The sequence below is a fragment of the Zea mays genome, chromosome 8, assembly GCF_902167145.1.
Source record: "Zea mays cultivar B73 chromosome 8, Zm-B73-REFERENCE-NAM-5.0, whole genome shotgun sequence".
Classification (NCBI taxonomy): Eukaryota; Viridiplantae; Streptophyta; class Magnoliopsida; order Poales; family Poaceae; genus Zea; species Zea mays.
Window position 1 is genome coordinate 177,830,085 of NC_050103.1, and position 12,198 is coordinate 177,842,282.

At 49.0% G+C, this 12,198-nt stretch overlaps 3 protein-coding genes and 1 non-coding gene across 4 annotated transcripts; 2 read left to right on the forward strand and 2 right to left on the reverse strand.

The window, feature by feature from the left end:
• Positions 1-477: 477 nt before the first annotated feature.
• Positions 478-602, forward strand: LOC111590038 (U6atac minor spliceosomal RNA). Its single transcript, XR_004852329.1, has one exon. It is a non-coding gene; the product is annotated as a U6atac minor spliceosomal RNA (small nuclear RNA).
• A 45-nt stretch (positions 603-647) lies between these two features.
• LOC103636569 (protein MIZU-KUSSEI 1) lies at positions 648-1,752 on the reverse strand. Its single transcript, XM_008658920.4, has one exon. It carries the CDS (start codon positions 1,690-1,692, stop codon positions 862-864), a length of 831 nt encoding a protein of 276 aa, XP_008657142.4. The 5' UTR covers positions 1,693-1,752; the 3' UTR covers positions 648-861.
• A 641-nt stretch (positions 1,753-2,393) lies between these two features.
• On the reverse strand, positions 2,394-5,531 carry LOC100382290 (beta tubulin6). Its single transcript, NM_001175040.1, has 4 exons — positions 5,463-5,531; positions 4,239-4,639; positions 3,434-3,703; positions 2,394-3,320 (listed from the first exon to the last, which is right to left on the reverse strand). The coding sequence occupies exons 2-4, from the start codon at positions 4,630-4,632 to the stop codon at positions 2,638-2,640; spliced, it is 1,347 nt and encodes a 448-aa protein (NP_001168511.1). The 5' UTR covers positions 4,633-4,639; positions 5,463-5,531; the 3' UTR covers positions 2,394-2,637.
• A 1,167-nt stretch (positions 5,532-6,698) lies between these two features.
• On the forward strand, positions 6,699-9,489 carry LOC100273250 (uncharacterized). Its single transcript, NM_001147692.2, has 4 exons — positions 6,699-7,027; positions 7,698-7,877; positions 8,015-8,128; positions 9,089-9,489. The coding sequence occupies exons 1-4, from the start codon at positions 6,815-6,817 to the stop codon at positions 9,212-9,214; spliced, it is 633 nt and encodes a 210-aa protein (NP_001141164.1). The 5' UTR covers positions 6,699-6,814; the 3' UTR covers positions 9,215-9,489.
• The last annotated feature ends 2,709 nt before the right edge of the window (positions 9,490-12,198 follow it).

A 12,198-nucleotide genomic window follows, 5' to 3' on the forward strand; every position in this document is an offset into this window, starting at 1 on the left:
TGCCCCGAGCTCATGACATGAGCGGCAGGAAGCAGTGGCTGCGCCGTCCCTCCTTCGCTGCCAGCCTTCTACTATGAAAGTCCGCCTCCGCCCCTCCTTCGCTGCTAGCCTGCTACTCGTCACGCCCATCTCATTCATTCCGTCTCAGCCTCGCAGTCGCAGCGCCGTTGCGGACGCAGCCACGCAGGCGCAGGAGGCAGGACGGGACCTCGCCCTCCCCTGCCTTGCCTTTGAGTGCTTCCACTCCACCTCATCAGTCGCCGCCCCCGCCGCGCCGCGGGCCCCTCCACCTACCCTCGACGCCCGCCCTTCTTGGCCCAGCGCCCCTGCACATCTGCCTGCCCCCCTCGGCCGCTGGCGGCGGCGGCGATCGCGGGTAGCCGCACCAACCGGTGAGTCACGGAACTTGTTTAGCACCATACCGCTTGGCAACAGATGACCCAGCCTGCTTATAAACTTCGGTCCGTCGAGAGTCGCGTGTTCGTAGAAAGGAGAGACGGTTGGCATCTCCCCTGACAGGGACGGGAACAGCCTTCGGGCTTTCCTCTAGCACACATTGCGGTTAAGGCTCTCTGCTTCGGCAGATCTAACCCAAATTTTTTGCTTTTTGGTGGTTAGTTTTTGGTGGTTAGAGTTAAAGCTTCGGATGAACATTTTCTGTTTTCGAGCAGAATTGATTTGACTTTAATAGGTAGGTCAACACAGCACTGGAGTATTTGGTTTCAGACGCAAAGAAACAGAGCATCGAGCGGCCCGTGGAGCAAATTTACCTGCTTATATTATAGGAGTATATAAAACTATCTTGTGCTCACTAATCTCAACCATAGGAACTCCAAAATGTAAAAGCCAGTGTCACAATTGTCATATCCTGATGAAGAAGATGCTAAGCTCCGGCCCGTGGTTGCCGTCAGGGTTGAGCATGTAGAAGGACTCGGAATCCCTGGACCCCACGACGCGATCGAAGTGCGCGCGCATGTACGCCAGGTCGCCGGCGTCCTGCCCCTCGGGGGCGCCTACGGCGTCGGCCGGCAGCACGCCGGCGCCCGCCGACACCGTGCGCAGGAGCTGCAGGACCGTGAGGTCGTCCTCCGTGGGCTCCCGGCGCACGGCGTACCCAATCTTGCGGCCGTTGACGTAGGCCGTCCACAGCGGCTCGTGGAGCAGCCTGGTGCGTCCGGCGCCTGGCGGCGGCTTCTTCTCGCACTCGAGCGCGACGCGCAGGTGCTCGGCGCCCATCTCCTGCATGAACCTCCCGGTCTGCATGGCGAGCTCCAGCAGCAGCACGGGCACGCTCCCGGGCGTCTCCTGCACCGCCAGCGTCACCCGCGCCCTGCGGTGCCCGAACAGCGTCCCCGTCGTACGGCACGCGCCGCCGATGTGGCCACCGTGTCCCCTCGGCCCGCCGCCGCCGCCGCCGTGCCGCGGGATGACGCCCGGGAAGCGGCACGCCGGCGCGAGGATCGGGAGGGACCGGAACAGCGCGCGCACGGCGCGGATGGCGCGCAGGGAGGAGCGCGCGGCCCCGCCGCGGCGCCTCCGCTTGTTGGACGGCGGCGCCGTGAGCGTGATCGTGGGCAGCGGCGACGCGTCTGAGGCCGGCGCGCCCGGGGTACGGGGCGTCGCCGGGGCTACGAGCGGTGACATCGGCGGGGAGGGCTGCGGCGTGCTATAACTGTAACTGTAATGTAGCATGGCCGTTGGCCGACGAGGTGAATCGGAGCAGGGGGGTCGGAACTCGCGCGATGTCGCGGAGTTTGGAGACGGTGGGAGATGCTCTTGGGGGCATCGCATCACGTCGGCGTTTTATGACAGACAGGTGTGTGCGTGCTTATATTATGCGGTTGATGATGGAATGCACGTTCATGAGTAATGAGTTGCAGACTTGCAGTACGAGGCGTGCACGTCCATGGGAAGAAGGTTTTCCTCCAATTTAGCTTGTGGGTGACATACGTTTGTGCGGCATGTGTTGTTAGCACATTTTACCGGGCATGAAGAGGACCAGAGTGCACGTTAATATGTTGTTACTTTGGTAGAAATATTTAGAGAATCATTTATTTCACTTTGCGTATAGAGAGACCCAGTAGAATTAATTATATAACTGGGAATTGAGGCGCTAATCAGGGAACTGCATAAAGGAAGAAACTCCTATTTGAAGTGGCAGAAATATTCTGGATTATTTTGATTTATCGTAATGACGTGGTCTTTATTTTTAAATCCATACCATCAATTATACAGGTTCTTTTTATGGAACATATTGGTTCAGATTGATGTAAAGGATTAGATCACAAGAAGTCCGTGTGGTATGTCGAAATTTTTTTAATAATTTTTTTTGACTGACTGCGGAAACTTGTTGAGCATCTTCCCGTTTTCGAGCAGAATGGTTTGACTTCCATAGGTCAACATAGCTCTGGAGATTTTGATTTCAGCAAATTAGCGCAGCATAAGTAGCGATACGGAAGGATCGAATCCACATTGCAGCTCCGTACCAAAAGCAAGGTTCTATAGAACAAGGAAACACAAGCATCAACAGCCACGATCGACGGAATGGGCCACGAGGGTGGTATGCTAGTGTACTAGTATAACATGGCGACAACACGAAAGGGGACATCACCAGGCTTCACATTTAACAGCCTCCCCTCACATGCCATCAGCTGGCTCCTCCTCGTCCTCATACTCGGCCTCCTCATCGTCATCAGCAGTCGCATCCTGGTACTGCTGGTACTCCGACACGAGGTCATTCATATTGCTCTCGGCCTCGGTGAACTCCATCTCGTCCATGCCCTCGCCCGTGTACCAGTGCAAGAAAGCCTTCCTCCTGAACATGGCAGTGAACTGCTCGCTCACCCTCCGGAACATCTCCTGGATGGAAGTTGAGTTGCCGACGAAGGTGGACGCCATGGACAGGCCCCTCGGCGGGATGTCACACACGCTGGACTTCACGTTGTTGGGGATCCACTCCACGAAGTAGGACGAGTTCTTGTTCTGCACGTTGATCATCTGCTCGTCGACCTCCTTGGTGCTCATCTTCCCGCGGAACATGGCCGAGGCGGTGAGGTAACGCCCGTGGCGAGGGTCAGCGGCGCACATCATGTTCTTGGCGTCCCACATCTGCTGCGTGAGCTCGGGGACGGTGAGTGCTCGGTACTGCTGGGAGCCACGGGACGTCAGCGGCGCGAAGCCAACCATGAAGAAGTGGAGGCGGGGGAAGGGGATTAGGTTCACTGCCAGCTTCCTGAGGTCGGAGTTCAGCTGACCAGGGAACCTTAGGCAGCAGGTGACTCCACTCATGGTTGCAGAGATCAAATGGTTCAAATCACCAACTGCAGGAAATAACAAATACACAGTGTTAAAACACACAGTAATACACTAGTACAAGCAGGGAAATATCTGCAATGCTGAACAGATAAAATTGAGAAAGAAAGAGTCTGCTTACAGCTAGGGGTGGTCAACTTAAGAGTCCTGAAGCAAATGTCGTAGAGGGCCTCGTTGTCAAGAACCATACACTCATCAGCGTTCTCAACCAACTGGTGGACAGAAAGAGTGGCGTTGTATGGCTCAACCACAGTATCAGATACTTTCGGTGAGGGGAAAACTGAGAATGTCAGCATCATGCGGTCAGGGTACTCCTCCCTGATCTTTGAGATCAACAGCGTACCCATACCAGATCCAGTACCGCCACCAAGGGAGTGGCATACTTGGAATCCTGAAGAAACAAATAGACCGAGTTAGTGCTAAATGCATGATAATTAAGCTTAGTATCTTGGGTGATTGGAAAAGAATGGCAACCAAAATACATGAAACACATAGGTGATTTAGTAATCACAGTCAGAACAGCTTTTTGTGTATGGCAATTGTTCAAGCAACAAGTGCAAGGGAAATACTAAACTTTGGTATAAATTGAATAGAAAAAATGTTTCTGGTGGTGTGTCAAAAAATGACAACAGCATACAAGATAGATACTCAAATGTAAAATTACTAAGCAATCAGCAATAACCAATAAGTACCAATGGCATCGACGTATAATGCAGAAATATAAGACATGAACTAAAACGAGTGAAATGGCTTAGGTTTCAGAGCAAGGGCAGGTTCATAATAACAAGATATTATAGTTCTAGTCCCATGGATGGCATCAATCAAATGAATAAATACAATGTATTGCATCATAGTGAAAAAAGCACAGGCAACAGATATTTCTAGCAACTATAAGCAATCAGCTTAACATCAACAAGCTCAAGTACCTTGCAAGCAGTCACAGTTCTCGGCTTCCTTCCTCACAACATCGAGAACAGAGTCAATGAGCTCAGCGCCCTCAGTATAATGCCCCTTCGCCCAGTTGTTGCCAGCACCAGATTGCCCAAACACAAAGTTGTCAGGGCGGAAGATCTGCCCATAGGGTCCAGTGCGGACACTGTCCATTGTCCCAGGCTCTAGGTCCATGAGAACAGCACGGGGCACAAAGCGGCCACAGGAGGCCTCATTGTAGTAGACATTGACGCGCTCCAACTGAAGGTCAGAAGTGCCAGTGTACCGACCTGTAGTGTCAATGCCGTGTTCGTCACACACGACCTCCCAGAACTTGGCACCGATCTGGTTGCCACATTGCCCTCCCTGGATGTGCAAGATCTCTCTCATTTTCGCCCTAGAAACAAGGGAAGCGCATAGGAATTAGTTTTAGATACTGCAGCAAGCACTCAAACTTAAAATACTAAAAAAACGCCTACTACTGTCAGTACCCTCCCTCAGGTTGATTAGATCATGGATGTATAGGCATTTACCACTGAGCCAGAAAGCAAGCTCACATTGTCACTGCTGTTCAGATCCGAAATGTCACTGAACTCCTGCGCGGACCACATAGAACCCAACAATATATGGGGTTCCAAAAACCGTCTTACACACATCAATCACTGAATCGCCTACTGAGTACTAAATGCATCCATATTTATAGCATATCGAATCGATATTTCCTCGTGATTATAAATAATTTCATGAACTAAATCTTCTATATGGTGGGGGGGGGGGGGGGGGGATGTCAGTTCCAGATCTAGTTTTCAGTCCTGAAATTTGTAGTCCAATACTGTACCAAGCTATGATGATAAACACGCAAAGGTCTAACAGTCACATTTCCGAAACCGAGTGATTAGTCTCCGAGGTCGAGTGTCGTAAAAATAAAAGGACCACGAAATTTCCCCCAGATCCGACACTAGAGATCCCACTCAAGTACGCAGAACCACCAAACCGATCTAATAATCTTCGTTGCAAAATAGAGATAACCAAGCACTGGACCAGGACATTCCCAGGTCCAAAATCAGCAGATCCAGTCGCATTGCCGGTTACATCGCGAAAAAAAAACAATCCAGAACTTGGCAAACATCCCAACAAAGGTGCCCTAACATATTACAAGTGATGCTGTGCCGCAGCACAGATCCAAAACTCGACTACGAGGGCAGTTTAGAAGTGCTTACGAGGTATGAGACGATCCGAGCTGCGGGACAACTGGCGGCGAGCGAGCGGGATCGGGTATGCGGGCGGAGGAGGCCGGGGGCGAGTGCGGCGTCGGCAGCGCGGGGTTAAATAGCCGTAGGCGGCGGTGGCAGCTGCGACTGCGAGCATCCGACGGCCCGCGCCCTCCCGTTCCGAGCCTTTCCTCGCGACGCACGGCCCAGATCTCTCCGCCCTACGTGATTTTCAAATTTCCCACGCTGCGGGGGCGAAGTACCCGAACTGCCCTCTGTAAATATAGCCGTTCCGTCGGGGGGCGCACAGGGAAACCAGGTCGCGTGACCCGTCTAGGCTGTTCCCGAGCTGCCCCGGGTAACTCCCCGTTCTCTTCCCCGCTGGCCCGTGTCTGTCCGCGTAGCTGGCCGGCACAGCCTAGCTCCACTGACAGGTGGGTTTCTCTAGATTTGGGTCCCACAGGCCGTTTGCCGCGGTGCGAGAAGGTGAGACAGGGCAGCGACGGGCCCCCATGTCCATGTGCGGGGCGGGGCGCGCTGTCGTGGCCTCGTGGGGATAGGAGCGGAAGTGTGTAATTTGGATCTGACAGGTGGGTTTCACTATTCTGGTCCCGTGGCCTCATCATGGTTGTGAGTATACGCGCCATGACATGATTGTACTCGGTGAAATGTCCTTCCAACTTGTTTCACTTCCCAGCAAAATGAAAAAGGAGAAAGGAGGAGCATTTGTTCGGTGGTGTCTCCAATTTTTTGTGTTTTGTAGCTGGTTCTTTCCATGTTGGCGTGAGCATTTGAGGAAATGACGAAGTCGTCTTTTGCTCAGGCCCAGTTGCCGCTTCTAGGAAACAAAGTCCAATAGGACTCGGAAGCTAGGCCTGTTTGGGCTAGTACACTTGCAATTGCAAGTTGCAACCCTGAATCTGATCGAGCATGGGCACTGAACAATCAGATTGTTCTTTCTAAAGAACGAACGAATAAAATAAAGGAAAGGTAAAGGCATTCGGAATCAGAATTACCGTTGGATGGGATGACCGAGGCCACAGCTGCTTCCCGCGTGCTGCCGTCGTGCCACGGTCCCGCACGTCATTCAGAGCATCGATGGGAAGGCACGTTCACCTCTTCGCGCGCATCCGGATAACGGGCCCACCCGCACCCGACCCATACCCACTCCACTGGCTCCTCACAGTCCCACTCCACTGGTGCGGCGCGGAGCGAGGACGACGTCACCTTCTCCACCCCCCGCCCCTGCCCCTGTGTGGGAGTAGGTGTAGCCGCGTAAGCGGCAGCGGCGTAGGCCTCAGCTCGGCTCAGCTGCCGCCTCGCTCGAACCAGAGGAGCCAAGCAGAGGAAGCGAGGCGGAGATGTCGGCGGGGCTGGTGACCGACGAGGCCACCGTGGGGCGGCTGTACCGGATCCGGCGCACGGTGATGCAGATGCTGCGTGACCGTGGCTACCTGGTGGTGGACCACGAGCTCGCCACCAGCCGCCGCGACTTCCTCCGCAAGTTCGGCGAGTCCTTCCACCGCGAGGACCTCCTCATCAACAAGTACAAGAAGAACGACCCATCCGACCAGGTCAGTCCAGGCTCAGCTCCCGATCCAATCCGAATCCACTCCGCCGCGGGTCAACGGCCTCCCCTGCTTTGCTTCCTGCCGCTCCTGATCGGATCGGACAGCACGGACGTCTGTCTGTGGATAGCCGCTCGATCCAGCTCCCTTCGCCTTTGCCGGGCCTTTTCTCATGCATCGGTGCTTCTCTCCCGCTGATTGCTGGCTCTTGCTTGATCGAACGGTTCGGTGTCCGAATCGCCATGGGGTGTCGAAGCTAGCTGCTCCCCGTGAAAAACACAAGCTTCAAATCACTGAGAACGGGACGAGCCTATCGTCAGCTAACAAATTACTAGATCATTCCAAACCAGCAAGTTCAGAGTCTTCAGACTAAATACAACTGTACTGGACTGTTGAACTGTGAACCTACCGCAGTGTCACTATGCTTAATGCTTGGGCATATATAGTTCGACGTAGGTTTATGCTTACTTGTAAGAACGAACAATCTTGAAACTCGAGAGACATCCAACGACTGAACTACTTACAGCCTGCTAATTTGACCGAGACCAGATAGCAGCAACACTAATTCCTCAGCAAATAGTCCAGTACTCCTTAACAGCAAAGTTCAAGTATTTGAAGCTGCGCTTGGTAGCCCTCGCCTAATAGTTTCATTGAGTTTTTTTTATCCTTGGATCAGATATATGTCTTCTTCCCCAACGATGACAAGGTAGGGATGAAGCACATCAAGAAGTACGTCGAAATGATGACGCACGAGAACGTCTCCAGAGCTGTGCTGGTTCTCCAGCAGAACCTAACTCCGTTTGCGAAGTCGTTTCTCATAGAGCTGGAGCCGAAGATCCATCTGGAAATTTTCCAGGTCAGTTTTTTGCACACCAAGAAGAAGCTACTACTCCAATTTGACCGGCAGCACCGTTGCTTGGTCCGCGCGCGCATATGCTGTTGTGCAATGATCTCTTGTGTTTTGTTATTTCTGATAACTGAAGCAATCGACAGGAGGCCGAGATGCTTATAAACATCAAGGAACATGTCCTTGTTCCTGAGCATCAGGTGCTCACAAACGAGGAGAAGAAGACGCTTCTGGAGCGGTACACCTTGAAGGAAACTCAGGTATTGGCGCTCATTCACACTTACAGATCTTTATTACTACTACTCTCAGCCAGTGGGGGGCATCAGACCAAACATAAAAGTTTCAACTTTCTATAGCCTGGGCCATTTTACGTAGTGAACTAGTGACTTTCGACTTTCAACCGTCTTCGCTCATTTTTAGTTCCAACATAAAGTCTCGTCCGTGGCCCAATATTTTATGGTAGAAAATAGCCTACTTAGACAAACATAAATAGGTCGTCTGTTCCACGAGCAATCGAGCATGCATGGGTTTTACTCCCTCCAACTAGAAAAGACTCAATTCTATAATAGTGCTCAACCGAAGTATCTTAAGATGAACTAGATTTATATGAAAAGATATTAGTGTTTTTTATACTAAGGCCGTGTTCGAAACCTCAAAGTAACGGTTAGCAGCTAAAATTAGCTGAGTGGTTCAGAACAGGCCAGCCAATAAACCATATAATTGTTAGTTATACCTCTTAAATAGCTTTATAACAGTTGTTAGCTGCTCTAACCCAGCCAATAACTTATTAGCTGACTAATAATTTTAACTCTAGAAGTTTGGAACATGGCCTAAATAAGTATAGTTAGATTTGGTAGGAAATACATTTTCATAATTATCTATTTGGAGTATCAAGTCTAGAGCTCGACCTTTTTTTGGGTGGAGTTAGTTTCACGCAAGAGCAGTGTTTAGGAGCGTATCACATGTTCACAGGCCAAAGTGATCACTATTATCTCTTCCGAGAAAGAAAGAGGCAGCAAATACAAGGGTCAGAGAAAACTGCTCGTTGGTTTCCCGCATTTTTCAGTATTTTTTATTTTTGCCAGCACGCCTAATTAACAACAGAACGGACCGTTTTTATGACAGTCTCTGTGCATTTTTGCCGTGCATTCCAAGCAATATACACATCCCTTGAAGTCTGTAACCCATCCCTTTTTTTCTGAACGAATCGGACCAAACAGCTTCCAAGAATACAGATCACGGATCCTATTGCTAGGTACTACGGCCTGAGGCGAGGCCAGGTCGTGAAGATCATCAGGCCCAGCGAGACGGCGGGCAGATACGTTACATACCGGTACGTTGTATGACAGAACGTCAGAACACTGAAGAAGAAGAGAACCACAGATATGTCAAAAAAAATTCAAGCTACACATACCCCACGTGCTTGCAGACATCTGTATCGCTTTGTAGCAGCAGCCACTGGTAACGATCGGTGGCTGATGTGTAAGTGTAAGTGGATTGAATAAGCTGAGTCAGAGCATACGAGAATTCTCATGTTGTACACTTGTGTTTTATGAACCGCATAAACACTCACGACGATAAAAGAAGCCTGTTTTTCGGAGCGACAGAAGCTCCTGCGATCAGGATTTCGGATTTAGGCATCGTGTGTTTTTTTTATCTACCGAAACACAAAAGGCCGGTCAAAATTTTGGCGATGCTTTAATTAATATAGCAATTTTAAATTTTAAACCTTTATAAATATTTGCTGAAACACCCTTTCTATAATTACATAATATTAAAGAGAAGTGAATCCCTAATTACATTTTTTTTATTTACCATAAGCGCTGGGGATTGAGGTGAATGAAATCCTCTTGCTATTTAATTTTAAATAGAAAGTGATTTCATCCCCAGGTGTCTTGAGTGCAAATTTTTATAAAAAAAGGAAATTCTAATGGGCAGCATTGGTATAGTTTTGCAAATCTTTATTTGTATTTTTTTAAAAAAAACAACTGCCAAGCCTTGGCAGGGCTGGCTTATCATAAAATGGGCCTTTATTTTCCTTAATTCTTAGCTAGAAATTTGGCGGGCTCTCCTAAGGCTCAGGGTCTGCAGGCTGCAGTGGTGCCCGGTATGTGTTTTGGTACTTGATAACATAGAAAGCTTTCTAAAAAATAAAACTTGATAATGGAAACATTTCATACATTTGCTTAGTCCGGTATAATCTGGATACAGAACCATATCAGTGCTACCGAATTGTCTTCAGGGAAGCTCCTTATAGCGAGATCATTATGATATTTTTAGATACATTGGTATTATGTCTATTATTGTATATAGTAATAGTTATGTATCTAGATAAGCCAGAATGATCTGTAGTTAGGAACGGAGAGAGATCATAAAGTTAGATGAAGGCCCTGTTTCAATCTCACAGGATAATTTTTAGCTTTTTGCTAAACTTTAGGCATATAAATTGAAGTGCTAAAGTTTAGCTCCTTGGGGTATTTGGACTACTCTAATAAAGTTTAGCACATTGGAATAAAAAGACACATATGCCCCTAATGCGGAGAGAGAGGGAATGAGGTTGGAGGGTATGGGTGGAAAATGGGGTTCCTTGGCCCACATTTAGCTACTTTTAGCACCCCTTGAGCAGCTTATGAGATAATATATGCTAAATTTTATCACACCACCATTAGGTCTCCTGTTTAGATCACTAAATGGCTAAAAGTAGCTAAAAAAAAGCTGCTAAAGTTTATCTAGTGGGATTGAAACAGGGCCGAAGTTAGCATGCTGCTGAATAAATTCATAAAGTTGCATATCAATTAAGGTGTTATCTGGGTTCTTGGTGATAACTAACTGGTAGATACGCAGACACTTCCATACCAGTCTATCTATCCTATCGATATGACTACCGACCATTTCGACTGTGTAGTACGATAACGGAATTCCTATGCTTGATTGATTGGCGCAACTCCAAACAGGCAGGGGAACAAATTCTGGTAGAGAGGAGACTGGAGACGCCACCATGCGCACGGAAGGAAAGTACCATGATTGACTATTATATAGGCTTTGGCAGACAACGACTTCCGCAGGAAAACGAAAGCTAAACACGCGTCTTGAGTACCACACATTAAATTTGCACCGGCAATTGCAGGCTTGCAGCAATGCTTAATAAAGATGTGGCGCATTTTAGGTGGCATCGTGCCGCTGTCCAGCTTCCATCAACCAAGCAGCGCCAACCACAGGAACGGGAAAGGACAAAAAAAAAAGAAGAGGCGAGGCAAAGCAGTCGCATAAACCAAGATGAGCACGAAGACGCCGTTGTCCGGTTGACGAGACAGATCGCAGAATGGTTGGCGAAGCGAGTAAGGTTTCATCCTCAGGAAAGAAAGAAAAAAATGAAAAGGAAACATAGTCGCAAAAGGCTAGACAGCGAACGGCTTCGGCGCCCCCACCCCCGCGGCTAGCTTGTTCGTTTTGACAGCGATTTAGAGTGGGCGCAATGCAATCATTCACTCGTTCGTCCTTTTTGCAGACGAAAATAGAACAGTTCATGCGGCGGCTACACACACGCCACACCAATCGGCAACCGTTTTTCTCTTGTTCCCATCCGGAAGGCTAGACCCCAGATCGATGATGTGCACGATGTGTGCTACAAGTATTTAAAGAGCGGGAGAGATCGAGTGAAGCAAGTAGTTTTCAATCATTTCCTTCATTTCATTTCATGTACACATATTTATGTACTAGCTGAGTGCTCGTGCGTTGCAATGAGAATATATAATACCAGTATACTACGATAACTTATATACAAAATATGTGTTATACCGTTATGAGAAAATGTTTTATAATCAATTTGTGGTTCTGGCCATACATAATTTTTTTGTTATTTTAATATATTGTTTCACCACTACATTGCAACCATCAGTATCATGCAGACTTCGATATATGTCACGATTTGCATGGTCTCATCATTGTAGAGCACGTTCCACACATGCCGGAAGAAATTCCCCAGTACATCGTTAGTCATCAGACACGTACAACCATACGCTTTTGCTTAAACAAAAAAACAAGTGTGTGTGTTTGCGAAGAGAATTAAAGGCAAGCCAACACAAAAGCTTTCCCAACGGTGGCAAGGATGACAAACTGGTCATTGTTGTCGGTCCTTCTCTGTGTCACCTCCTGCGTCAAGATGACGCCATGGTCCTCGATATAGTAGTCGTCGAACGCGCACGACATACCGAGTAATGATGACTCTTGGTTGGGCTGTAAAACGAAGTGCACCCTACGCTCATCAGCAAGGTAGTACCCTTGGTCGTTGCACCACCAGATGCGCTACTCCTCTACATACATCATGTTC

Coding starts and splice junctions, on each gene's coding strand:
- LOC103636569 (XM_008658920.4), bottom strand. CDS start 1,692: ATGCTACATTACAGTTACAGTTATAGCACGCCGCAGCCCTCCCCGCCG.
- LOC100273250 (NM_001147692.2), top strand. CDS start 6,815: ATGTCGGCGGGGCTGGTGACCGACGAGGCCACCGTGGGGCGGCTGTAC. Junction 7,878..8,014: donor TCCATCTGGAAATTTTCCAG/GTCAGTTTTTTG, acceptor AGCAATCGACAG/GAGGCCGAGATGCTTATAAA. Junction 8,129..9,088: donor ACACCTTGAAGGAAACTCAG/GTATTGGCGCTC, acceptor CGGACCAAACAG/CTTCCAAGAATACAGATCAC.
- LOC100382290 (NM_001175040.1), bottom strand. CDS start 4,632: ATGAGAGAGATCTTGCACATCCAGGGAGGGCAATGTGGCAACCAGATC. Junction 3,704..4,238: donor GAACTGTGACTGCTTGCAAG/GTACTTGAGCTT, acceptor TTGTTTCTTCAG/GATTCCAAGTATGCCACTCC. Junction 3,321..3,433: donor TAAGTTGACCACCCCTAGCT/GTAAGCAGACTC, acceptor TATTTCCTGCAG/TTGGTGATTTGAACCATTTG.